This window comes from Sorex araneus, chromosome 5 (genome assembly GCF_027595985.1).
Source record: "Sorex araneus isolate mSorAra2 chromosome 5, mSorAra2.pri, whole genome shotgun sequence".
NCBI lineage: Eukaryota > Metazoa > Chordata > Mammalia > Eulipotyphla > Soricidae > Sorex > Sorex araneus.
Window position 1 is genome coordinate 144,387,380 of NC_073306.1, and position 27,224 is coordinate 144,414,603.

General features: G+C 53.0%; 1 protein-coding gene across 4 annotated transcripts in view; it reads left to right on the forward strand.

Moving 5' to 3' along the window:
• Positions 1-27,224, forward strand: part of HTT (huntingtin) — a 107,619-nt gene that overhangs the window by 48,537 nt on the left and 31,858 nt on the right. For all 4 annotated transcript variants that reach the window (XM_055140448.1, XM_055140450.1, XM_055140449.1 and 1 more), the window contains 25 exons: positions 162-273; positions 485-622; positions 1,530-1,688; positions 1,774-1,871; positions 2,680-2,819; positions 3,879-3,942; positions 4,122-4,222; positions 5,807-5,953; positions 8,314-8,434; positions 10,202-10,278; positions 11,717-11,868; positions 12,593-12,795; positions 13,839-13,965; positions 14,681-14,808; positions 16,187-16,297; positions 17,501-17,578; positions 17,830-18,053; positions 19,980-20,058; positions 20,145-20,306; positions 21,723-21,778; positions 23,181-23,329; positions 25,144-25,280; positions 25,684-25,800; positions 26,199-26,321; positions 26,403-26,638. In XM_055140448.1, the coding sequence (XP_054996423.1) occupies positions 162-273; positions 485-622; positions 1,530-1,688; positions 1,774-1,871; positions 2,680-2,819; positions 3,879-3,942; positions 4,122-4,222; positions 5,807-5,953; positions 8,314-8,434; positions 10,202-10,278; positions 11,717-11,868; positions 12,593-12,795; positions 13,839-13,965; positions 14,681-14,808; positions 16,187-16,297; positions 17,501-17,578; positions 17,830-18,053; positions 19,980-20,058; positions 20,145-20,306; positions 21,723-21,778; positions 23,181-23,329; positions 25,144-25,280; positions 25,684-25,800; positions 26,199-26,321; positions 26,403-26,638 (3,239 nt within the window). The remainder of the gene's footprint in view (positions 1-161; positions 274-484; positions 623-1,529; positions 1,689-1,773; positions 1,872-2,679; positions 2,820-3,878; positions 3,943-4,121; positions 4,223-5,806; positions 5,954-8,313; positions 8,435-10,201; positions 10,279-11,716; positions 11,869-12,592; positions 12,796-13,838; positions 13,966-14,680; positions 14,809-16,186; positions 16,298-17,500; positions 17,579-17,829; positions 18,054-19,979; positions 20,059-20,144; positions 20,307-21,722; positions 21,779-23,180; positions 23,330-25,143; positions 25,281-25,683; positions 25,801-26,198; positions 26,322-26,402; positions 26,639-27,224) is intronic.

Genomic DNA, 27,224 nt, shown 5'->3' on the forward strand with positions numbered 1-27,224 from the left:
TCGTGCCCCCCTCGCCACAGCCCTACTCTGACCACTCTCCTGCTCACAGGGCCCAGGGCAGGCACAGCGCTGCATGCTCTCTGCTCTGGCACTGTTTCTTGAATGAGCAGTGAAAGAAAGGTACAGTTCTGTCATGATGGCAGCATGATTTTCTGTTCTAGCCCTGCCGGATCAAAGGCGACATAGGACAATCTGCGGATGATGACTCTGCTCCTCTTATCCACTGTGTTCGCCTTTTGTCTGCATCATTTTTGCTGACGGGGGAGAAGAACGGTAAGGCGAGAGGTGGGTTCTAAGTTGGGGGGGAGCGCCTGGAAGACTGTTCCCTACAGGCATGGGTGCTCAGGATGTGGGGGATCTGGGGGAGCGGGCCACCCAGCATGGCTGCGTGGATGCTCACTGGCTGGCCGGACAGGGCACGAGGGTGTGGGGGAGCCAGGGGAGCAAGGCTTGAGCCACAGGTGAGTGAGCTGTCTCTCTGCAGTCCTGGTTCCTGACAGGGACGTACGGGTCAGTGTGAAAGCACTGGCGCTCAGCTGCGTGGGAGCGGCTGTGGCCCTGCACCCGGAAGCTTTCTTCAGCAAACTTTACAAAGTTCCTTTGGACCCCATGGAATATCCTGGTAGGTTGCAAGCCCCCCTCAAAGTCCTCACTTTAAGTCATTGTTGTGACAGCAGCTTTAAGCCACCTAGGTTATGTTTGTCTCAGAGCAATACATTTCTACCTTCAGCTGTGGCATTTGGGCGGAAGTGTTCTCCATGAAATCCAAATGCTGGATATAGGGTGAGGGCTCAGAAGGCTAGTGTGCATGCCTTGCACCCCACCAGTGCATGGTTCCTAAGCACTGCTGGGTGTGGCCCAAACCAAAACCCATACTAATGATTTTAGCTTAAGTTAACTTTAGGTGTAATATGTATATTTTGGTTCTTTCATTTTGTGTTTTGGGCCATACCTGACAGTGTTCTGGGCTTACTCCTGGCTCTGCACTCAGGCTGGGTGCCAGGGATTAGACTCGGGTTGTCTACATGCAAGGCAAGTACCCTACTTGATGTACTATATCTCTTGCACCCATTTCATCCTAAAAATTTCTTTAAACAAAAGCTGGAAGTTTGATATTTGTTCGATAACCAGGAGTTATAATCCCAAAAACTTGTTTTGTTGTGGTGCTGTAGGGATATGATGGATAAAAGACTTCCCCCCCCCCCAGCCCCACACACACACCTACACACCTCTGTCCGCCATACATTTTATCTCTGTGGTTTTCACAGTTGAGTCTTCTAGTTGGGGCCACCGCCTCCCTTTTCCTTGATGAAAGACCTTACACACACACACACACACACACACACACACACACACACACACACACACACACGCACGCACGCACGCGCACACACACCTTCTGCCCACCATACCTTTTATTCCTTGTGGTTTTCACAGTCGAGTCTTCTAGATTGGGGCCGCCGCCTCCCCTTTCCTTGTTAGGAAGTTGGTGGTGGGCCTAGCTGAGTGGCTGGGATTGGTCTCCACAGAGGAGCAGTACGTGTCTGACATCCTGAACTACATCAACCATGGAGACCCGCAGGTCCGAGGAGCCACAGCCCTTCTCTGTGGGACCCTCATCTGCTCTGTCCTGAGCAGGTCCCGCTTCCACGTGGGACATTGGATGGGCAACATCCGAACTCTGACAGGTACTGCAGCTGTTCTGTGTGTCCTCCGAAATACTCATCCCAGATTCAGTTGCATGAAGGTGTCTGTTCTTGCTCCTCTGCTCAGGAAACACTTTTTCTCTGGCGGACTGCATTCCTTTGCTGCAGAAAACGCTGAAGGATGAATCTTCTGTAACCTGCAAGTTGGCTTGTACAGCCGTACGGGTGAGCATGGTCTCGTGCGGTGTTTCTCATGAGTGGGAACATTGCCGTGCTTGCTGTTCATGTCAAACTTACTAGGAGCCGCTTCCAGATATTGGAAGCTGTGACTGAGAGTGAATACTCCTCACTCCACCTTTAGAAGACATTGCCGAGAAGCTGTCCCATAGACATGACTGTCAGTCTCAGGGTGGTGGGAGTCAGAGGGAGCCGCCTCTCCCTCTGTCACGGAGTCACCTCAGTCCTTCCGTGGGCACTGCTTGAACGTTCATTTCAGAACTATGTCAGCTGGTTCAGAGGTTGGACAGAATCGAACCAGTACCTGCCATTATCAGATGTCTAGGATCCTGCGCTGTGGAACATTCTGGGAGCTGGCCAGAGCCAGTCCCTGTGAAACACGTCTACCTGGAAGCATGTGTTGTAGTTTCCTAGTCATGTTTCACTGGCTTTGTTCTCCTGGAGCGGACGTGTTTGGGCCGCCCGCTCCTGGAACCTACTCCATGTGGAATCGCCACCTGTGGCTCAGGGCGCAGCCAGTGCATGCCCAGAAGCCCTTGTCTGTCCACAGAAATGGCACATGGCTGTGGATGCACATGGCTGTCAGCCTGAGCTGGGGCTCACGGTCCGCTTCCTACCCACAATGGTCAGCGGTATTCCTGAAGTTGCTCAAATCCCAGGAACAGGCTACAGGGACCAGGGGGCAGAAAGAGGCACACACGTGCTCTTCAGCATGCTCATGCTTCTGAGGCATGATACGGATGAGAGGAGAGAGCATGCAGGTGCCGAGGGCTCACCCCTTTGCCCTGCCTTGCAGCACTGCATTATGAGTCTGTGCAGCAGCAGCTACAGTGCACTGGGACTGCAGCTGCTCACCGACGTTCTAAGCCTGAGGAACAGCTCCTATTGGCTGGTGCGGACGGAGCTCCTGGAGACCCTGGCGGAGATAGACTTCCGGTGAGTGCGCCCACGGGACAGAAGGTGCATGCTGTGGGGATCTGAGCCAGTGCTGGTCCTCTCCTCAAGAGGCCCCTCGCCTTGGATATCTTTTCTTTGTTTTTGTTATGTTTGGGGGCCACATCTAGTGGTGCTCACGGCTTACTCCTGGCTCTGCACTCAGAGATCACTCCTGGTGGTTCTGGGGACCCTATGGGGTACCAGGGATCGAACCCGGGTCAGCCGCGTGCCAGGCAAACACCCTACCCACTGTGTACTGTGGCTCCAGCCCCAAAGTCTTGGATACGTCTGTGTGGCATGAGTGGGTTTACGGGCAGGACCAGCCTTCTCCCGCAATGCTGCTGGCGGGTGCTGCCATTTCAGGGTCCCACCCTGGGCCGCATGAGCCCAGAAGTTACTGGGGCTTCGGTGCACTCTCCGGGTTTTTAATTTTTTTTAACGTTGTTTCTTGTTATTTTGTTTTGGTGCTATATCCAGAAGTGCACAAGGCTGACCCCTAATTCTGTGCTCAGGAATCACTCCCGGTAGGCCCTTGGGCTGAATAGCCTTCCGGAAATTGAACCCATAGCCCGCCTGCTGTGCTATCTCTCCAGCTTTACAGTTTTCATTTTCTAAGAATCAGTTTCGGTTTTTCTGTGAACCCTTTTTTTGTAGCAGGAAAGTCCTCTTGTCTGGGGTCCGAAGTCCTCAGTATAGAGCACATACGCGGGGAGCTACCCGTGGGCTTATTTCCTTTCTTCCTCCGAACAGGCCCAGAACAGGCCAGAGCCCACCCCTCAGACAGAGGCACTGACCGGAGGCAGCCCCTCCGGTCCCTTTCCACCCTCGGGGACAGGCTTTGGAGCATGTGAGGGTAGGAAGGGTGGCGGTCGGTTTGGAAGGAGGTATTACTGGCCATGTGTCTGGAGCAGGAACAGTGTGGAAATTCTCCCATGGGAAAAGATACGGTTTACCCACCCAGCACTGCCACCCCACAGTGACCAGGCCTTTCAGGAGGCAGCTAGTGGGCTGTGGTTGAGTAACTCCATTGTTACACCCTTCAATATCTTCTTGGGCCAGGTTGGTGAGCTTTCTGGAGGCCAAAGCAGACAGCTTACACCGCGGAGCACATCATTACACTGGGGTAAGCAGCTGGGGCGCCTTTGGGCAGCATCAGAGTTTCTCCAGGATAGGCAGTTCCATTCGTTTCCATCCTGAGAGTTGTGATTGCATGTTGTGCACTCAGGAATCTTGGCTTTCCATGGTAGGGGCTCTAAATGGAATCCGATACGGAGGTTCTCTCTCTTGTATGTCCTCTCTCAGCTTTTAAAACTGCAGGAACGAGTGCTCACTAATGTTGTCATCTATTTGCTCGGGGATGAAGACCCCAGGGTCCGGCATGTTGCTGCGACTTCGTTAGCGAGGTAAGTTACTAAACATTTGCTCTCTTCCTTCACTGTTTCTTTTGGTTTAAGTACTGACTGGACAGAGAGGAACTCTCTGAGTGCGCTTTCTCCAGCTCCTAAACTTTCAGAACAAACAATTCCTTGCCTTCCACGCCCGGCTGTCAGCTTCCTGTTGTGAATGTGGCACCTTCATTCCCGAAAGTCTAGAATCAAGGTCAGGGTGCAGCTCTGGGCACCGAGCATGTGCCTGGCACCTGGCATGTACATAAGGCCTTCTGTCCCTGACTGCCAGCTCCAGCACTGCTCAGAGGTTGTGCTGGCCCTTATTGGTGGCTGTGGCCTCCACAGTAGTGGCAGCAACAGGACAGGTGGCATGGGACGTGGAGACTAGTACTAAGGGGAAGAGCGCAGGCGCACCTACTGTGTTGCTTCCGTCCAAGCTTCTGCGTCATGGTGGGGAGCTGGCAGCCATTCCATCTCGTTTGTTACGTGTTTTCCTGTTATCAAATCTTCATTAAGAAGAGAAACTTGGCCAGTGTACCCTTATCACTGTTGGTTTGCAATACATTTTACATGAATACTATTCTGGGGGCTGGAGTGATAGCACAGCGGGTAGGGCGTTTTCCTTGAACGCGGCCTACCCGGGTTCAAATCCCAGCATCCCATATGGTCCCCTGAGCACTGCCAGGGGTGATTCCTGAGTGCATGAGCCAGGAGTGACCCCTGTGCATTGCTGGGTGTGACCCAAAAAAGAAAAAAAAATGAATACTATTCTGTTGGCTGTTTCCTTTGTTTTGGAAAAGGCATAATGCCCCGAATATTATACATACATTTTTATATAAATTATTTTTCTTTAGAATAAATTCTTGGATATTAAGTTGTTGAGCCAAGATTTTTTTATTAAAAAAATAAAGTTCTAGGGCTGGGGAGATAGTACAGCAGGGTCTTGCCTTGTGCACAACCAACCCAAGCTCGAGCCTCAGCATCCCTGAGCCCCAATAGGTGTACCCCAAAACCAAAAATAAATAAGAATAAAATTTTGAGTACTTTCTAGAAGTATAGTGTACACACCTTTCCATCCACCCTATTTTAAACAAATGATTTTAGTAAACTTACAGGGTATACTACAAATGTAATCATCACCACAATCTCTCCTTAGAACATTTCCATCTCGGGCTGGAGCGATAGCACAGCAAGTAGAGCATTTGCCTTACATGCAGCTGACCTGGGTTCAATTCTCAGCATCCCATATTGTTCCCTGAGCACTGTCAGGACTAATTCCTGAGTGTAACGCCAGGAGTAACCCCTGTGCATCTCTGGGTGGACTCAAAAAGCAAAAAAAAAAAGAAAGAAAAAGAACATTTCCATTTCTCCACAAAGATCCTTTTTAGTTCCTAGTTGCCACCTCCCTCCCGGGCCATTCTCTGTGAGTGCGAACAGACAGAAGGTGCTTCTCTGACTCAGCCAGTCGGGAGGGGCTTATGTCAGAGCCCCCAACCCCAGCAGGGCCTCTCCAGGGATGTGAGTCTAGGGGCCGTGGTACAGCGGTGAGTCTCAGGGCACTGTCGTGTGCGATCTTAACCCCCCTTCCTCTTATGCTAGGCTTGTCCCAAAGCTGTTTTATAAATGTGACCAAGGACAAGCTGACCCTGTGGTGGCCGTGGCCCGGGACCAGAGCAGCGTTTACCTGAAGCTGCTCATGCATGAGACGCAGCCGCCCTGCCACTTCTCCGTCAGCACCATCACCAGGTACAGCTCCTGCTGCCCCATTGCAACTCTTTCTCAGTGCTACCCCGCCACACGCTCACATCATCGTGGCACCTGTGCTTGGGGTGCCACACTTACAGTCTCATCTATGACTTGAGGGAGAATGGGGCCGTGTTGTGCCCTCAACGGAGTTGTGCGGCTTCGGGGACCTGCACATGCTTTGGCACACATTGATTGTAGGATACTTTTCATGGGTCACGAGGGCTGCACTTGGGACTGTGAGGTAGGACCGCAGTTAGGACACACACCCTGGGTACAGCCCTGAAAGCCCCCACCCCACCCCGCACTGCTGGGGAGGCCCCGGTGTTGCTGGCGCTGCGTCCTTGGTCTCTTATATCGAATCTCCAGTCTATCTGGCTGAGAGTTTCACTGCTGGGGCCCCTGGCCTGGACATTGCTTGGGAGCTCCCTATTCTTCCCTATGAAGAAGAAGTGCCTTAATAAAGTTACCATCTTTAAAATTCTCACTAGCAAGAAGGCAACAGAGAGGCTAAAAAAAATTTCTTAAATGTTATTTCAGAAGTCAGTCTTGTGTGCTGAAACTGATTTTCAAAATAATCATGCCTCGAATTATCAAAATAATTCAAGGTCCTGGGGCTGGAGTGATAGCACAGCGGGTAGGGCGTTTGCCTTGCACGAGGCCGGCCCAGGTTCGAATCCCAGCATCCCATATGGTCTCCTGAGCACCGCCAGGGGTAGTTCCTGAGTGTATGAGCCAGGAGTGACTCCTGTGCATCGCCAGGTGTGACCCAAAAAGAAAAAAAAATAATAAAGAGAATAATAATTCAAAGTCCTGAGTTTGCCCTTGGCACCACATGACTCACAGGTAACCTGGGGTATGGCCCTATTGGCCCCTATCATTGTTACCAGGCACTGGCCCTGCAGGCTTGTATCCCAGGGTTATTACTGGAAATGACCCTTAGACCCTCACGATCTGAGTACAATGGGGGGTGGGAGGGCCGGAGGAGGTTGGAGGGTATCAAATCTTTATTATATGTATATTTTATACATATATATATATAAAGTGTATATTTTGGGCCACACCTGGTGATGCTCTGGGGTTACTCCTGGCTCTGTGCTCAGAAATTACTCCTGGTGGGGCTCAGTGAACCCATATGAGGTGCCGCGGATCAAACCCGGGTCAGCCACATGCAAGATAAGCGCTCTACCCATTGTACTGTCTTTATGGTCCTGGTTCCGTATTTTTAAAAATCAAGAGTACAGTGGATAGAGTGTTTTCCTTACGCGCAGATGACTCAGGTTCAATCTCCAGTACTTCATATGGTCTCCTGAGCCCAGCAGCAGTGAGCCCTGAGTGCAGAGCCAGGAGTAAGCCCTGAGGACCGCCCATGTTGCCCCCAAACAAAGAACAACTCAGACTCAGTGATTTCTAAGCTGAAATGTTTGCTTGGTGTCTTTGTTCTGAATTTTAACTGAACTTACAAATTTGTAAATTCTTTATTCCCAAATGGACCTCCTCGAATATAAAGGCTGCTTTAAAAGCACACTGAATTTGTTTCTTGGCGGCCTAAATGTTTTCTTCTCAGAGGATTACCATTGTTAAACCATGAAATTGTATTTTCTATTGACTAAAAGATTCAGGAAAAAACACCTTTAAGATAAGCAGAAGCACCGTAAGCTATTTGTTGAGAAAACCGACCTCTCATTTCTTGCGATTCCGTATATCATTCCTGAAAATGATTGGGCGCTAGCAGGGAGCGATTTATATTGCATTAAATTTGGCTACTAACAACTGCTTTCCAAATTTCCCAGTTCTAAACTTAGGCTGACCCCAGGCCTCCTGCTCAGTTTATTTCGTTCTTTCAGGGCAAACCCTGATACCCGCTGGTGGCTTCATATGCAGCTCAGCTCTTTGAGAGTTTCCGTGAGAAGATTTAATTGTTCATTTCCATTTGACTATAGAGTACTGAGAGGTAGAAAGACAGCCGAGCCTGAGCCCTCCCATGCCCGTGTGAATTTGGGTATCACCATGGGGAGCCTGCCTTGAAGGAATATGGCAGGTCGGAGGAGAAGGCAGGAGGAGCTTTGGGTACTTGGGGTGTCAAGATTGTCAGTGGGTATCTGGGATCCTGGAAAGGTCACAGGCCAGGCTGAGAGCATCGCCCCATGCTCGGGGCAGGATCAGGCAGATTGGGAGGCCAAAGGGGGCTCTTGGGCCATTTTTACACAAGGACCACCTCATTCGTCTCAGTCTCTCTGTGAGTGACAGTGAAGAGTGCATAAGCCTCCTGTAGCCACTTCTGATACTTTGAAATGGCATTTTAGTCTTGAAACTATTGTAATTGTTAATAGTGTGTTTTAAGTCTCATGTTTTCTTACTAGAATATATAGAGGCTATAATTTACTGCCCAGCATCACCGATGTCACCATGGAAAACAATCTTTCGAGAGTGATTGCCGCTGTTTCTCGTGGACTGATCACCTCCACCACTCGCGCGCTCACAGTAAGTCCATCTCAGCACCTGAAGGCACTGCAGAGTAGTAGCACTGTGGCTTGTTACTAAGGAACTGCTTCAGTGGACAAAGTCTGGGTCCGGTCAGCGACACCTTTTTCCTGATGGTTAAAGGAATGAGTCTGTGCTCACCATAGACATTCAGGAACACAGAATGACATGGAAATAGAACAACATGGACTCAGTGACCATGGTGTACACAGTACACAGTGAAGTCAGTGATCATGGGTGACTTCAAGACTTACTTTTACACAGTAAGGTGAAAACCAGAATGCCTACTAATGGTCTTGTGTGATATCTCAGTATGTATCATTGCTGAAATTGGAAAACCACATGTCCAAGTCTGGAAAAACAGATGTCCAAGAAACCTGAAATATTTGAATGCTAATTATGGCTGCATTCTCTTCATGGGCATAAATTCTACCCCTGTCAGTTAAAGGCTGTGGAGAACTTTTTAATGGTTTAGCGAGTGACCTGGGTTTTCATATTGAGTGATAAAAGGGGCAGTACAAACCTGTTTGTGTACCTAGAGCTTAGTTATAAAGGATATTTGCACGCTCAGCATGTCAGTCAGAGAATGGCCAAGATTGGGAGCAGGAGTGCCTCAGCGGCAGAGCACCTGCCTTGCAGGGGTAATCTCCAACTATGATCCTAGCCCCCCAACCAAGTATGTGGACCCCCTACCCAGTCCTTCAAGAAGCAGGGGCAACAAAGGAGTAGGAGGAGGGGAAAATAGGAATATTATGAACACCTATTCCCAAGATGAATATTAAGATTTTGAATGGTTTTGTTTTCTTCCATATTTTTCAGATAGTCACATTTTCTATGATGACCAAGTTTAACTCTAATAATCAGAAAGATAGAGTTTTTAAATAATCAGAAAGATAGAGTTTTTAATTTTTTTTTGTTTGGTTTTTGGGCCACACCTGGCGATTCCTCACTCAGGAATTACTCCTGTCAGTGCTTGGGGAAACCATTGGGATGCGAGGGATCGAACCCAGGTTGGCCGCGTGTAAGGCAAGCACTCTACCCGCTGTACTATCACTGGCTCCAGAAAAGTAGAATTTTATATAGAAATAGTATTATCTGGTTAAATCTTTTCATTAATTTTATCTAATAAAAAAGATGCCTCAGATAACCTAAGCACTTCTTGGAGGACCCTCCCAGCAGCCCGATATAAAAAGACATAAAAAACCAAAACCCAGTCCAAAGAGATGGTACAAGGGCTCAGGTACATACATTGCATATTCCGACCTGGGTTTAATGCCTGATGCCATTGGTCCCCTAAGTTGCTGGGTGTGGCCCTAGAGGGACCCCTCAAAATCAGAGAAGTGACTTACGTTGTGGGCGACTCTGTTGGGGTCAGCAGACTTTAACAGGCCCATGCGCCTTCTAGACTCTGCTCTGACCTCGCCGGTTTACTCAGGCGATCGGGAATCTTGTTGTGTGTAGGAGCCCAGCACTGCTCACCCCGCAAGCTCCTATCTTTGTGCGTGCTCTGGGAGACGCGCAGAGCCTGAGTGGTGCTGGGCTGGAGGAGCTGCTCGCTGCTGGCCCCACCAGCTGCAGTGGACCTTGTTAGAACTTGAATTTCAGTTGCATGCCCCATCCTGCAAGGTAACTGTCTGTCCCGTGGTCACGGACACCCTACCGGGAGACGCTGTTAGCACAGCTCAGCTTAGTGCTCTCTCCGGAGGGGAGGAAGGCAGCGGGGAAACCCTCTGCATGTGGGTGTGACTTGCTCCTTTTTCTCCTCAGTTTGGATGCTGTGAAGCTTTGTGTCTCCTTTCGACGGCCTTTCCTGTTTGTATTTGGAGCTTGGGCTGGCACTGTGGGTATGTATTTTCTTTTGCAGATGGTTGTCCACTATTCCGTAATGCAAGCATGATTTTTGAAGTCTTTTTCACTCTGTTAAATCTGGATATTTTGGAAAATCTCTGCTAGCCAGAGTTCTGCACTCTGTCCTGTTGTGCGGGGAAAGTAGCACTCGGCGCCTGTCGGGAAAGAACATGTTCATCATAACTGTCACAAACGTCATATACTCAGCCAGTAGTGTTGTGGAGGATTTGAGGGGAGATATGTGAATTTACTTAAGAGTATTCATACATGCTAGCAAAACACTTTATTTCCTTTTTGACCATACCTGGTAGCGTTTGCTCAGAGCTTACTCCTGGCTCTGTGCTCGGGGATCATTCCTGGTGGGGTCAGGGGACCATATGTGGTACTGCGGATCAAACTAATGATGGCTGTGTGCAAGGCAATCGCTGTACTGTCTCTCTAGTCCTACAAAATACTTTTTACTCCTTTTCTTGTGGTACCAGGGATCCAACCCAAAGCCTCACATATGCAAAGCAAGTGCTTTGCTGCCAGGTTGCTTTATGGCCCTCACTTCTCATTGCTGGATTCTTCACCGCTATTGGGTATTAAGAGAATACAGCAGTATGTGCTGGCCTTGCGTGTTGTTGACCTGGGTTTGATCCCTGGCACTGCATATGGTTCCCCAAGCTTTTCCAGAAGTGATCCCCAAGTGTAGAGCAATGAGTAAGTGCTGCACATCTTTGGTGTGACCCCAGAACAAAGACCTCAGCACATTTTTTCATTTGAAATCAGCGTGAGCCACAGTATTTGCTTGGGGACTGACTGCTGTGGTGAGCCGGCTTTTTGCTCGGAGGGGCCTTCCTTGCTGGCCCACCTTTGAACTTTGGCCCTGTTTGGGAGATAGTCGTCCACATGTGTGCCCTTGGCTGAGGAGGGTTTGGTGGCTCACCTAGCCCCTTGGGGAGTTGATTGGCAGGTTTCCTGTGAGAGCGTAGAGTCCCTGGTTTAGACCAGTGTTCCTCCTTTTTCCATCTGTGGCCTCCTTCTGACCTTGTTCTTCTGTCACAGCGCCCACCCTCCCCATCCTTAGGTTGGTGCCTGGTCTTGTGCTGTGGTCCCCCTATACAGTTTCTACCGGTGCCTCCTTGTGCCATCCTGGGGCGTAAGAAGTGCCCTCAAGAGATATCTCTTCTCTCCTCTACTAGTCAACATTTCCTGGGTGACCACAACAGTTTAGGTTCTTTGGCATTGGAATAAAGGCATGAAAGTGAAGGAAGCAGCAGAGTAAGCAGTTGAGATGCTTCCATACACTAGATTCCACTCTCCAGAGGCTGGTACAGAGCCGTGCAGTGCCAGCAAGATGGGCACTAGCAGAGCCAGTCCTCCAGCACCCGCAGGCAGTGTAGCCATTTGCTGGCAGATGCTCCTGTGTCTGACTTGCCCATTTGCCTGCAGAGTGCCCCCGCTGAGCACCACTGATGAGTCCCGCAAGAGCTGCACAGTGGGGATGGCCGCCATGCTGCTCACCTTGCTTTCGTCCGCCTGGTTCCCGCTCGACCTCTCTGCCCACCAGGACGCCCTCATTTTGACAGGCAACTTGCTCGCAGGTACTGGCAGTCACTGCGGGAGACCCAGCTGCTCGCCTTTGAGGACCCTTCACAGGGTGCTGTGGTGAGGGAGGTGGAGCCCACCCCCCATCAGGTTCAAAGGTCACTGGCCTTCAGTAGTGTGCGGAGTCTGTGTCCAGTGTCCCAGCCTGGTGCCTCTCCGCAGAGGCCATACTTCCATGAGTCATGTAGGCAGGAACATGCCAGCTACTTCTCAGCACCTGGACAGTGGGGAGCTCCGGTCATGTTTGCCCATGGATAAATGGCAACAGAGTCGAGTTGGGGAACACGGGTAGCTCAGGATGATGGTGGCCACTTTCCTTTAGGGCTGAGGTGGCTGATAGGGCAGCTCTGACACATGCTTATATAGGAAGAGCAGTGACAGAACTCGCTGGGACGTTAGAGTGTGGTGCGGGGGTGTCAGATCCCACCGGTGCTGTGGACTCTGGGAAAGGGACAGCCATGGGGCTCGGTGCTTGAGGGAAGGGAGGGGAGAGATACGTAAAACTGGTGCTGTCGCCGAGGCCGGAGCTGGAGATCATCTGAACCTAGATGTCGGAGCTGGTGTTGAGGGGGAGAGACACATTGAAGGAGAATGCAGGAGGCAGACTGGGCTGGCCTTGGTCCCCACTGGGCCGGGGAGGACCCTCCTGTCGGATCTGGCATTTCTGGAGCTGCCCGTGCTCTGCATCGGGGCCTGCTAATGCGTGTGCCTCTCTCGCAGCCAGTGCCCCCAAGTCTCTGAGGAGTTCTTGCAGCTCTGAAGAAGAGACCACCCCCGCAGCCACCAAGCAGGAGGAGGTGTGGCCCGCGCTGGCGGATCGGAGCCTGGTGCCAATGGTGGAGCAGCTCTTCTCACACCTGCTGAAGGTCATCAACATCTGTGCGCACGTCCTGGACGACGTGACTCCTGGGCCCGCTCTCAAGGTACCTTTTTCCCTTTTTCAGGATGTCTGCCTAGACTTCCCGCACACACCCACTGGCTCCTTGCTCTCTGAGGGAGCCACTAACCTCTTAACACCACGGTTGACGCTCCCCAGGACTGCCTGCTTGCACCCCATTTCACTCTGGCTCTGTGCCTGAGTCCACCTTTACTGAGAGCTGAGAGCTGGCATTCGGGACTAGAGCCTTGAAGCTCTCTCCTGGTGTATGGACAGGAGGTCCAGCTCAATGAAATGAGTCTCTTGAGCTCCCTTATACTGACCTGATTTTTCCTCCTTGCCGGGCCTTCCCTCGAGGCTCTTCATCTTGGTCGGCGTGTCTCCTGCTTCGTGGCCTGCATGCCCACTCCAGGCCTCCCGCTGCTCTCGGCCCTGCACCTTCCCATCTGACCTTCACTGCTGCTCCCACACCAGCTCCTCCTGCCACCACCAGCCTTTGGGCCTCCTGGCCTTGGCCTCGGTCCTGTGTATCCGCCTACCTGAGCACTCGCAGTGCTGCTCCTGCCCTGGGGTCATGGTTTCTGTTCCCCTCTCCGATCTCCTCTTGCAGCGAGTGGTCTGCTCCTGACTCTTCCCACTTAGCCTAGTTCCGGGGCTGGGCGCACCCTGAGCCCTCCACTTTGCCTTTATCCCTGCATCCCACGCCCCTGACACTTGCGTCTCCTGGCTGGTCAAGGTCATGAGAGTGTTTGGCAGTGCTGGGGTCTGCAGCCCTGGCCGTGTCACCTCGGTGCATGCTGCCCTTGTGTGGGCTCCAGCTCCCTCTCGCACAGTCTGGGCTGGCGGCCCCTCTTCATCCCTAGGTCTGGCTGCCCCTTGCAGGAGTCTTTGGAGGACCTGGTTCCTGTAGCGTCCTGGCTTCTTGCCACTGGGGGGGATTTCTCCGGCCCCCTCTCCCTCTGCTCCATACCCCATGGTTGATTGTCGGGGGGTAAAGGTTGGTGTATGTGCTGTGTCAGTGTGTGCGGGGACGCGGAGCACGAAGGCCCAGCGCCAGCACTTCCTCAGGCAGTCTGGGTTCTCTTGTAGGCAGCCTTGCCATCCCTGACAAACCCGCCCTCGCTGAGTCCAATCCGGCGGAAGGGGAAGGAGAAAGAGCCTGGGGAGCAGGCCTCGGCGCCGCTGAGCCCTAAGAAAGGCAGTGAGGCCAGTCCAGGTACGGGGCTGGAGGTGGGGACTCTCCTGCCACTCGGCACAGGAAGCATTCTGTGCGGGCTGCGTCCAGGCATAGGACTGACCTGACACACCCTGTGGTCAGTCTGCCCAAGCCTAGCATGCGTGAAACTGGAATGGGACAGCTGCTCAGTGTCTGGCGCCACTTCCCATCCAGGTGTCAGACCGGTGTCAGAGCTCCCTGATATATTCATGGCCTCTCTCTAATTATTTAACATTCCCATGGGATTGGGGTGGCCAGGGTCCACCATTGGGTGTTGCGGAGTCACTGAACTAGGCAAGCTGACCAAAAAGACAGTAGCTCACAGCTTTGCTTGGTTTCATTTTACTGATTAAGGGCATTTATTTTACTGTTTGTTTTACTGATTGTACTTGTATATATTAGTTTCTCGTAACCTCTAATTAACCAGAAGAAAATTTGATTTGTTTTAGTATACATTGTTTTTTGTGTCATACCCAGCAATGTGCACAGTTATTCCTAGTTCTGTACTCATGAATTACTGTCAGTGCTCAGAAAGACCATATGGGATGCCAGGGATTAAACCTGGGTCAGCCGCGTGCAAGGCAAACTTCCTACCCACTGTACTTTTGCTCCAGTCCCACTAGACCTCTTTTAAAAGTCATTGTTGCCAGTAGTTTAAATGTGGGAGGTTTTTGCTTTTGATCTAATTGCTCATTTTGTGTTTGTATTTTTAAAGCCTCTCGACAGTCTGATACCTCAGGGCCAGCGACAGCCAACAAATCCTCCTCTCTGGGGAGTTTCTACCATCTTCCTTCCTACCTCAAACTGCACGATGTCCTCAAGGCCACTCACGCCAATTACAAGGTAGTGCTGCTTCCCTAAGCACGTGCCTGCTGCAGCGGCCCCGTGTCCTCATGTACTACACTGTCCATGTCTCTCACTACCTCACAGTCCTTGCCACTAGCCTTTCAGCTTGTTCCCAGTCGACTCCGTCACACATTGTTATCAATGTCATGACCATGTGAGGTGTCCGACACAGTTTTGGTGTGCCAGAAGGACACGATTTTGTGTGGCTCAGGGATCCCAGAGCCCATGAGACTCAGGGGAGCAGTGCTGGGGGTGAGTTCTCCGCCATGGGGGGGCTCTGTTGGCGATCGGCCTGGGCTCCCCGCACCCGCCGTGTGCTTTGGCCACCACACTAGACTGGACACAGCCAGGCCACAGGAAAGGAAGTGAGCCTGAGGGGGTGCCCTGTGTCCCTCTCTCCACGGCTGCCTGGAACTCCCCCGGCCTCTGCCCAGACCACAGTGGACAGTGGCTGCTGAAACTCTTAAGACTCACACAGCAAGCAGAGGGTGTAGATTTTCCCCATGTCCCCCTCTCCTCTCCCTTTGCCTAGAAAGCCTTTTCTCTTTCACCTTGGCAGCAGCACAGTTCACAGAGCACATTTGAGCTGCTGCGACATCTCCCCAAGGTCTCCATAGCCACTGATCTCCATCCGTTTTACGGGTGACTTCTGTGGTCCGAGCACCCTTTACATCTGGTCCCCGGGGGAGTTGGTATACTCAGCTGCATTCTTCAGTGTCTCAAATGCTTGCGTAGACAAATGTGATGTTCTCTTGTAGGCAGACTAAAGACCCGAGTCTGACAGTGAGCCCAGTGATCCTTCTGTGCCTACAGTGAGACACATCATTTTAGTCTGGATGTGCTACTTATCAGATGCTGGGCATTAACAGCCTTTACAGAGTTTTCTCTCATGCTAGAAGGTTAAGGATGATCTCTTCAAGTTTCAGTATAGCTTGGAAGATATCTTTGGGGAAAAAACAGGTTTTTGTGGGTTTTTTTGGTGGGGGTGGGAGGGATTGGGGACAACTTTATTTTGGAGCCATACCCTGTGGTGCTCAGGGCTTATTCCTGTCTCAGTGCTCAGGGATCATTACGGGCAGAGCTCAGGGACCATGTGGGGTACCAGGGATCAAACTGGCCTAGCCACGTGCAAGGCAAATGGCCCTGACTGCTCTATCTCTCTGTCCCCAGAAAGAAACCAGTTTTTATATAGCTATCTGAGTCATTCCTTTGCTGGGCTATTTTTTCTGCTTAAAACCCAAATATGCCCTTCCTCCCCATCAAACGGTGGACGTGTGGGGATGGCTCATGGTACCTGTGTCCCGGCAGACAGTACATGTTCTTGCTGTAGACAGGGTATGGCACACCACAGGCTCTGTCTTCCCTCCCTGCCCAGGTCACCTTGGATCTGCAGAACAGCTCTGAGAAGTTTGGGGGCTTTCTGCGCTCTGCCCTGGATGTTCTCGCTCAGATCCTTGAGTTGGCAACTCTGCAAGACATTGGGAAGGTTTGTAGCATTCTTGCCGAGCCGTAGCTAGCAAGCATGGTCTGCACCCTGGTCCTCTGAGGTACAGTCCTGCATGGGCACGTGAGAAGCTTCTGGTGATGCACCCCCAACTTACAGGGTTGGACTGTAGAGAGTCAGCCCTCTGACTCTGCTTTTGTTTGGGGGCCACACCTGGTGGTTCTCCAGGCTCACTCTTGGCTCTGTGCTCTTGGCAGGTTCAGGGGACCATATGGGATGCTGGGGATCAAACCCAGGCCGGCCTTGTACTCGCTATCCTATCGCTCCGGCCCAGCATTGGAGTTTTTAATTTACCTTCATTTTGATGGAGGTAATATGGTGTTTGGTGGCGATTGACACGTTTCCTTTTCTAATGACAAAGTGTCCAGTTTCCGGCTGACACCGTCAGAGCCCTGCAGCCCTGCTCCACTGTCCTGTGTTGCTGCTGCTCTGCCATCTCCCCTCAGGTTGAGACGGAGGGAAGCGCTCTGTTCCCTGGCCCAGTGCCAGGCCCTGGGGGCTTCCATCTCTTGGGCATGGTGCCCTGGAGCAGTGCTCTTCCTTCTGGTGGCAGCAGGGTACAGTTTGGGCAGCGGTGGTTGGGATGGCTGTCTGAATCTTGTGCTTGGGAAAGGTCTGGACTTTGTGCCTTGGACATTCTCAGAGGTTGCCGCCACCTCCCCCCAAGTCCCGGTGCCTGCACGTGGCTGCCTGGCTGAGTGGCATGGTCAGGACTCCGGTACCCTCTTGAGCTGTTCGGGCGTGCCCTGGGCATTGAGGCTGATCCGAGTGAATTGGGGGTTTTGGTGTCTAAGGCATGGAGGTGGGAGAGTGCCAGAAGGACAGATATGAGGATATTTTCGGTCTGGTGGGCTTTTTGGCTGAGCTGGCCGAGGTGGCGCGTGGTGCCAAGCCCTTTGCCAGGGGTCATGGGTGCTTCCTCGCTCTTCACAGCCTTGCACTGTCACAGCGGGACAGGAAGACAGTCATGTGCTCATTGGGCAGGCTGCTCAGAGGCGCCCCTTTGTCATCAAATGATGTGCCTCCCAGGAACTGATGGGCCAGACGGGACACAGCAGACCTGAGCGTGTTCCCCAACATGCCCTGTGCCAGGACACGTTAGAAATGTGCCCCATGTGACCCCCTGGAGCACCCCTCTGGCTTTGACGCCTGTGATCAGAATGTCCTACTGTTCTTTCCCCACAGTGTGTCGAAGAGATCCTGGGGTATCTGAAGTCCTGCTTCAGTCGAGAGCCCACCATGGCGACTGTCTGTGTCCAGCAAGTGAGACCCAGCTCTGGGTGCCGTGCAGTGCCCCTGTCCCCAGGGCAGGCCAGGGCTTCCTCTGGGCATGGCTACAGTGAAACTTCGGGCCTCTGAGGTGGAGCAGCCTACCCGGCTGCCATCTGACGGGGAGCGCGGCGTGGCTGCCCCGGTCATGGCAGTGTCCAGTTAGCAGGGGAGGGCTTGGGAGTGGTCCGAGCATTGTTTGCATTGCCAGGTTAGTGCAGATGGCATCTCTTCTCGCCTTCTAGCTGCTAAAGACTCTTTTTGGAACGAACTTGGCCTCGCAGTTTGACGGCTTTTCCTCCAACCCCAGCAAGTGTCAAGGCCGTGCGCAGCGTCTGGGCTCCTCCAGCGTGAGGCCTGGCTTATACCACTACTGCTTCATGGCTCCCTACACCCACTTCACCCAGGCCTTGGCCGACGCAAGCCTGAGGAACATGGTGCAGGCTGAGCAGGACCACGACCCCGCAGGGTAAGGTCTGTGCCTGGCGAGAGAGCAAGCGTGGATTGACTTGTACATGGGAGAGAAAATCAGCCTGCAGTCTGCTGTGCTCAGAGAACCCCGGGAAGTCAGGACACCTGGATGTGACGGGGAGAGGGAATGTCCTGGCTGAAGCCAGACCTGATATCTTGTTGTGAGATAGACAATGAGAGATAATATTTCAGGTCTGAGGTTAGGTCCGTGACATCTTTTTGTGACGTGATGACAGAAAATGTCCCAGACCTGAGGCGAGGCCAGTGACGACTTGCTGGTTGTGACCTGCATTTGGCAGAGATCACTGAGGTGAAGTGGGCTCCGCAGGCCCCACATACTGGTGTTTGGGGAACACGAAGGTAGAGAAGAGTCCCAGATAGCTTTCCTAGTGCTTTGTCACTTCCATCTAAAAGTCCCCTCACGTGGGGGCCGGAGCGATAGCACAGCGGATAGGGCGTTTGCCTTGCATGCGGCCGACCCAGGTTCGATCCCCGGCATCCCATATGGTCCCCCAAGCACCGCCAGGAGTAATTCCTGAGTGCAAAGCCAGGAGTAACCCCTGAGCATCACTGGGTGTGACCCAAAAAGCAAAAAAAATAAAATAAAAGTCCCCTCATGAAAGTGGCTGATTTGGGTGCCTGGCAGATACATTGTTTTTTTGTATTTTTGTTTGTTTTGTGGTCACACTGGAGTATTCAGGGCTTACTCTTGACTGCACTCAGGGATCTCTCTTAAAGGAGCTCAGGGGACCATGTGAATGAAATACCAGGGACCGAACCCAGATTACCACATGCAAGGCAAGTGCCCTACCTGCTGCACGGTCTCCAACCCCAGTGAAGGCATGTTTTGGTTGGTTTGCTTTTTGCTCCACACCCGGGAGTATGCAGGGCTTACTCCTGACAGGGCCTGGGGGACCTTCGCTCCTGCCCCGGAGTGTTTCTGAAGCCACTATGAGTACCAACAGGTATTGTTTACCCCTGAGAAATCACAGTAAAGTTTCTTGCTTTCCCTACTTTACACAAAGTGATCAAAACAGCTTCCACAAATAAAGGGCAGGGTGCTGGAAAGATAGTCCAGCCAGTAGGCCGCTGTGCCAGCTTCGCACGTGGCAGACCCACCTTCACTCCTGCACCATACATGGTCCCCTGAGCACCTAGCCAGAAAGAAGCAATTTGGGGTGGGACCCAAACACAAAAAAGTATGTGTATGTATATATACGTGCGTATATATGCACCTACACACAAACAGGGAGAGGGAGAGAGAAGCAGGAGCTGGCGAAATACCCATCTGAGCCTCATTATATATCCGAATTTCAGGAATCTGTCTTCTGAAGTATTTGACTGAGTAACATGAGGTGGAGAATTATATATAATATATGTAATATAATAATGACTTAGTAATTATGAGGTGGGAGTAATATGTAAAAAAATTGGTTTGTTTGATACTGTCATATAATTCTTTATCTCTTAAGACCAGAAAGTCACTGATGGAAGTATTTTTGAAAGAAAAGTAAGTGATGTTGGGGCTGGAGAGATAGCATAGCGGGTAGGGTGTTTGCCTTGCACACGGCCGACCCGGGTTCAAATCCCAGCATCCCATATGGTCCCCTGAGCACGGCCAGGGGTAACCCCTGTGCATTGCCAGGTGTGACCCAAAAAGCAAAAAAAAAAAAAAAAGAAAAGTAAGCGATGCTAAGTTGCCGAATCCACATATGGGTGAAGACAGGGCTGAGCAGGGACAGCTGTCAGAGCAGGTGCCAGGGCCACCACTCAGCTGGAAGTTCTCACAGTCCGTCCCAAGAGGAGCAGCTGTTGCTCTCGTGCATGTCCGTGTTGCCAGGCAGCCGTGCCCTGCTCTATTGCCCACAGCTCATGTGGCCTGGAGCGAGTGTGGTGCTTCACCTACCTGTGTTCTGCCCCTCAGCTGGTTTGACGTACTCCAGAAAATGTCTACCCAGTTAAAGAGTAACCTCACGAGCGTCACGAAGAACCGTGCAGACAAGGTAAGTATGAGGTGAAGCGTGATGCAGGCGGGCACCTGCTTGGGGCCTGGCAGGGCGTTGGTGGAAGATCCATCTCTCTCTCCCAGAATGCTATTCACAGCCACATACGCCTGTTCGAGCCGCTTGTCATCAAAGCTCTGAAGCAGTACACCACCACCACATCCGTGCAGCTGCAGAGGCAGGTCTTGGATCTGTTGGCACAACTGGTTCAGTTGCGGGTCAATTACTGTCTTCTGGACTCTGATCAGGTTTGTCACCCGGTGCATATGGGTCTAACACACCCCAGGGCTCCTCGGGCCCACAGAGACTGCAGCACGCTGGCTTGGCCCCAGCTGTGTCGTCTGCAGAGCCCTTTATGTCTCACTCATGCCCACTGCTCACACAGTGAGGTGAGACTGAAGCTAAGCTAAGATCTGTCTTTTGGGAGACCTCCAGAGGTTTTAAATAGACGAATGGTTGTGGTTCGATTTTTCACTTTCTTCTAGACAAGGATTTAGCTATAGCTACAGGGTCCGTAAACCAGGAGAAGTGCAGGGATTTGAGTAGGACACTAACCCTCTGTGTCTCGGCTGGAGTTGGGGGACGAGCTCCTTCTGATCAAGGGCGCTGCTGTGGCCAGAGTTGCGCTCTGCCCTTTCTCCTATGGCTGTCAGAAATTTGAGCAGAGGAAAGGGGTGCCTTGTTTCTTCCCCAGGCACAGGTGCGGGGGGAACAGTTGTGCCTGAGAAAGAGGCAGAGGCCCCAGCCAGCCCGCAGCTGCACCTCCCCTGCTCAGACAGATGCGCCGTCAGTCAGCACTGGCCCTTGGCCTCGAGCCTTCTCCCTCACAGACTCAGCTCACTGATTCCCTCTGGCTTCCAAAATCTCCCTGTGACTCCCAGGTGCTGAGAGAAACCACTTCTGCAGCTTTCCTGCTCCAGGCTATGTGGATACTGAGCTGGTGCAGAACTCCTTCCAGTTCCGAATCCGGCTCTGGCTGCAGCCCTCCAGCCGCTCCCATGTAGCGACTTCCTGGGGCCTTTCTCCTGGCCATTACCCCATGTTGATTCTGATGCGCTTGTGCCACTTGGTACAGTGCAGGTTTGTAGGGCCAAGATTGCTCCTTGGAGCAGGCAGGCAGGTGGCGCTGACTGGTAATGGTCCCTGCTCCTCCTGCTGACCTCCTGAAGGGGGCAGCGACTGGCAGGCAGACTGCTCCCGTATCTTGATGCCAGCCGGATTGTGTTGAGTGCCACAGACTAGAATGAAAAGCCCCCACCTGCACCCCTCAGAAGGGTTGGAGAATGCCCGCTGTCTCCTTGACTTTTGTAGGGGGGCACCTTAGTGTTCGGCAAATGTTTGTTTTGGTTTTGGTTTAGGGCCTCACCTGGTCTTGCTTCAGGTTCCTCGTGGCTCAGTGCTCAGGCATTGCTCCCTGCAGTGCATAAGGGGCCGTGTGCAGGGCCGGAAGCGGGTCCTCCCACATGCTAAGCACACTCACTAATCCCAGCTCCCCATCTGAGTGTTCCCAGGCTTCCGGGGTATCCTGCAGCCCTGTGGTCTGGCGTGAGGGCACACTGTTGTAGGCACAGACCACTGCCAGGAAGTGTGTCCAGATGTCTGCAGAGAGGCCGACCAGAGCCTTCCTTCATTCTCATGGTGGCTCGGTCTCTTCCTGCCCACAGGTGTTTATCGGATTTGTGCTGAAGCAGTTTGAATACATCGAAGTGGGCCAGTTCAGGTAAGCAGCCATCAGGCATTTTCTGTTCTCCTATGGGTGTTCACCTTTCTCATTTGAAGTAATCCTGGTAGCATTCACTTCTAAGAATGGTAGGCACACTGGCTCGTTCCACTTAGTTTTCTCATGGAAATCTCATTGACGTGCTGTGCATTTTGTTTCTGGAAATTAAATAAGTACCCACAGATGGTGTGGGAAGTGGCACTGCAGTCACTGCCATCATGGGAGAGGTGCCAAATGGGGTTTCTCATTGGCACTTTTGGTGCTTGGGGAGGGTTTTTTTTTTTTTTTTTTTTGCATTTTGGGTCACACCTGGCAATGCACAGGGGTTACTCCTGGCTCTCTGCTCAGGAATCACCCCTGGCCGTGCTCAGGGGACCATATGGGATGCTGGGATTTGAACCCGGGTCGGCCGCGTGCAAGGCAAACGCCCTACCCGCTGTGCTATCTCTCCAGCCCCTTGGGGAGGGTTTTTTGCTGTGTTTTCTTGGGGTGTCACCATCGGTGCTCAGAGATTACTCCTGACTCTGTGCTCAGAGATCACTCAGCGGGCTCTCGGGATTAAATGGATGCCAAGGGTGGAGCCTGGGTCAACTATATGCAAGGCAGTCGCCCTCCCTGCTGTACTGTTGCTCTGGCCCCAAGCACTAAGGTTTTCGAAGGGGGGAGTAAATGGAGAACACTCCTGACAGTGCTCTTTCGGGCAGTGCTCTGGGGACCAGGCAGTGCTGGGATGCACCTGGGCTCCTTCGGGCAGTGCTGCCCGCCAGCCCTGGAGTCCTCCCTATCACGGGTGTCTTAGACAAAGTGCTTCTTGCTGTGGCTGCCTTTCGGGAAGACCGTTCTGGCACCGCCACTTCCCTTCACTGTGCCTTTACAGTTGCCCGCAGTGCAATTCTAGCACATCTCCCCTGGCGGTGTCTAATCATGCAAAAGTGGAACTGCCTGATAAATAAAGGGCCAGAGTGATAATGCAGCAGGTGGGATGTTGGCCTTGCATGCGGCTGATCCAATTTCCAAATTTCCATCCCCAGCACCCCATATACCCCATATGTCCCCGGAGCCTTCTAGGAGTGAGCCCTGAGAACTGCCAGGTGTGGCCCCAAGACCCAGTAATGAGACACAAAGGCAGATGCAGATTGTTCCGGGTCACAGGATCCGGAGACCTGGCTTCTCCTCAGTGCCAGCCGTCGTGACCTTGAGACCCAACCTGCGGGCAAGGTGGCCTTGATAGGTTCAGTCTTGGGGCCTACAGGTCAGGGCCAGAGGGTAGGCGGAGGCTCAGCCCGTGGGCGCGGGGCCTGTGGTGCCCTGGTACCAGTGTGTGCACCGGTGCTAATTTTACGTTACTGCTGATTCGTATCTTCAACTTAAGAAGTATCTAAATGACTCTTTTTGTTTTCAGGGAATCAGAGGCAATTATTCCGAACATATTTTTCTTCCTGGTGTTACTGTCTTACGAACGCTATCATTCCAAGCAGATCATTGGAATTCCCAAAATCATTCAGCTCTGTGATGGCATCATGGCCAGTGGGAGGAAGGCCGTGACTCACGGTAACAGGACCGTTTCTCTGTGCTCCCCAGCGAGCTCTTGGGACCCCAGCCTCTAGCCATGCCAGCACCCACCCTGCGTATACACACGTCAGTGTGTAGCCAGGTGGCATGGTTGCGTGAGTGAGTGTCGAGACGCGGGTGTGGCGAGGAGAGCGCACCCTTGCCTCTGAGGAGCTTATAGTCTGTTCAGGTAGAGATGAGAAAGTGGACGCTGAGGCCTGGCCAGCGCCGACGGTCTCTCTGTCTGAAACAGACTTGAAACAAGTCCTGAGAAATGAGCTTGGTGTATACCCAGGCTGCTGGTGGCTTAACATGGTGCTCTGGCACATTGAAGACCTCTGCTCAGACCCGCCCTGCATGACATTGTCGTGGGTTTGTGGAGAGAGCCGGAAACCTTTCGGTTTTGAGACATAATTAAGCCTTTTTGGATTGGTCCCTCTGATGTCACTGTGAGGACTTTATAAGGCTCGAACTTCAGACCTTGGCATTGCCCAGAGTTGAGGTAGGCACTGGGCAGTTCCAGCTCTGTGCATTGTGCAGGCATGGCAGTCAGTGAAAGAGTCACCTTGCCAGGCTGCTGAGGGTCTTGCCTCAGCACCAGGCCACATCTCTCCTCCGTAGCCGGTGGGCCCAGAGACGTGACTGACAGAACTCAGCCGCCTGCACTTCCCTGCATCGGGGGTCTCAGCGTGAGGAATGGATGGGCCCCAGAGCCAGGCTTCCTGTTTAATCTTGGGCCACAGCTGGCTCAGCGGGAGGGCGCCCTCCAGCAGTGCTCAGGGCAGGTGCTCAGCCCTCTCTCTGCTCCATCCCCCAGTCCCACTCCACTATTTTCAGCAGGGGAGCTTGGCTGCGGAGAAGCTGACAGTGTGCGTGCACTGACCTGGGGGGGCGTGAGGCACCAGGAACAAGTGTCTGTTCCTCTGCAGAACACTGCAGCAAGTGCCTGTGTGTCTGCACCACTGTTGAGCGTGTGTGTCACTGTGGTGCGTGTCCGTGTCATTGTGTGTTACTGCAAAGAGCACCCGTGTGCCTGTATCACTGCTGAGTGTGTGTCACTGTAGCGAGCGCCCATGTGTCTATGCCACTGCTGAGTGCGTCACTGTGACGAATGCCTGTGTCCCTGTTCCAGTGCTGAGTGTGTGTGTCACAGCAGCAAGCGCCCATGTGCCTGTGTCACTGCACGGTGTCAGTGCGTGTATGTGTTGCTGTGGGGAGAAGGGTGCTAGTCAGTTATGCAGTGGCATGTCAGCTGCCCCTTCCCAGGGCAGGTGTTTTCTTAGTTTGTATTTGGGCTTTTCAAGAATCTGCCCTTGTAAGTTGGAATGAGGCCAAGACTTGGGGACCCATCTATAGAGCACATAATTGTCACCACCCCACTTGGGGCATCACACAGCCCAGCCCCGGTGATGAGGGGCATTTGTCGCCCTCTAGTAAGTAACCCTTGAGTTGGTTCCCATGAAAGTAGAAAGTGGCGCTTTGTTCATTGGATCTGAGGTTTGCCTTTGTCTCTGTTAGACCTGTCGTATTCAGTCAGCCCATAGAAAGAAGCTCTAATTTCCCTTTTTGAGTTTGAGCTTGCCCAGAATGCTCCCGTGGTGGTATAATGATGCTATTTTATGACCCTCTGTGTCCTTTACGTGCAGTGTGGGTGTCCCACACACGTGTCCCTGACATGTATGATGTGGGCGATCCCATGTCCTCATGCACAGTGTGGATAGGGGCTTTTGTTTCCTGAAACTGTTTGGAGGCAGAAAGTGTCCTCCCAAGACTGTTGTCCCTGTATGCCTCTTATGTGCCTGCTGTCCCCACAGCCATCCCGGCCCTGCAGCCCATCGTCCACGACCTCTTTGTGTTGAGAGGAACCAATAAGGCCGATGCGGGGAAAGAGCTGGAAACGCAGAAGGAGGTGGTGGTGTCCATGCTGCTGAGACTTATCCAGTACCACCAGGTCAGCCAGCGCCTGGGGCTGTCGGGGAGGCCGCCCATGAGACGGACGGGCCATGTGCTCAGGGACTGTGGCTGGCACCCTTGCTTCCAGAGAGGGTACCACAGCATTGCACAGATGGTTGAATCTTAAAAAATGTATATTTCTAATTCTCAAATCTAAACCCGTTAAGGGCTATGCTTATTTCCTACTCTTCTCTGTTGTGGGGCCACACCTGGCATTGCCTTGAGGCCCTGGGGCCGAGGACCCTGCACAGGCGTGAGGCTGCAGAGCCCGACCATTGGGGCCATTGGAGGCCAGGGACCTGCGCAGAAACAGCAGCTCGCAGCCCCGCCCCAGGTCAGCCTCTGTCCTCAGCACTCGCATACCCTGGGCATTGACGCGCCCTGCACTGTCCCCTCTGCAGGTGGTAGAGATGTTCATCCTTGTCCTGCAGCAGTGCCACAAAGAGAATGAAGACAAGTGGAAACGCCTGTCTCGGCAGGTCGCCGACGTCGTCCTCCCTATGCTGGCCAGGCAGCAGGTGCGTGTGTGCAGAGGGTGGGAAGCAGGTGGACCAGCTCCCAAGGGCCCCGCTGCACCAGGGAGGAGGGACCTGAGCAGGGCAGTGGGCCTGACCCGGGCGACAGCAGGCACTAGATGGGCCGTTGGTACTGCTCTGGACTCTCTAGGCTGCACAAAGAGGGGGAGGCTGTTCCACCACTCTGCCACCGTTCCTGGGGACCCCAATCCCCAGCCGGTGAGGCCCAGCCACAGGCAGTCAGTGCCTGGCCACTGGGTCAGGACTGACCTCCAGGGTCGTTGCTGAGGGTTGACCCCAAGGGGTTCTCAGACATGCTGGTGAGGTGGGGGCCCATGTCGTCACCCCTGCAGCGCCCATTCAGGTGTGGGTGCTAGCCCAGTGGGGTGTGGCTCTCACAGATGCACATCGACTCCCACGAAGCCCTGGGTGTGGTGAACACGCTCTTCGAGATCCTGGCCCCCGCCTCCCTCCGGCCTGTGGACATGCTTCTGCGTAGCATGTTCGTCACCCCTGACACCATGGTGAGTAGCGGGGCAGAGGGCAGGGTGAGTGCCAGGACTTGGGGCACCCTGTGCAAGCGGCCCCTCCTCTCTCTCTCACAGGCCTCCGTGAGCACGGTCCAGCTATGGATCTCCGGCATCCTGGCCATTCTGAGGGTTCTCATCTCCCAGTCAACGGAAGAAATAGTTCTTTCTCGAATCCAGGAGCTTGCCCTGTCTCCCTACTTCATCTCCTGCCAAATAATCAATAGGTTACGGGACGGCGACAGAAGCCCGACACCAGAAGAGCACAGTGAAGGGAAACAGACCAAGATGCTGCCGGAAGAAACGTTTTCTCGGTATATTCTGTGTCCCCGGTGAGCTGTCTAGAGGAAGTCTCTGCTAGACTTAACGCCAAGAGCTAGTGTAGCCAGTTTGATTTCTTGCTGGGTACGACCTCCAGACTTTCGAGTAATGGCAGGGTGGTCTAGGGAATCTCCAGCACTGTGGGAGCTGAGCGGCACCTCATCCTCAGGCCGAGTATAGCTGGGTGCCCCCCACCCAGGCCCCTCAAACACCATGTAGGAGTCTAAGAGAAACGTGAGAAGCTGGAGGAGCCAAGAGTCCCTAGGTGGGTGCCCTGCCCCTTGCTGGGCCCTGCAGGACCTCAGTGCCACAGACGCTCCGTGCCTGCACGCTCTCTCGGGCTGTGGTACGTGCGGGCTCTGAACACTTGTGATACTCGCAATTAGTGTTCCCTGAAATGCGGCCCCTGCCCTCGTGGGCATCAGAGGTGCCAGATTGCTTGATAAAGTAGAGAACGTGCCTGGCATGGCCTTGGTGGCAGAAGGCGGCTGTAGTGATGCTTCGCCTCCCTGCCCCAGCACAATCACTTCCACCCTGTCTCTTTGCCCACGGCCCTTAGGAAGGGGTCTGCTCACCTCC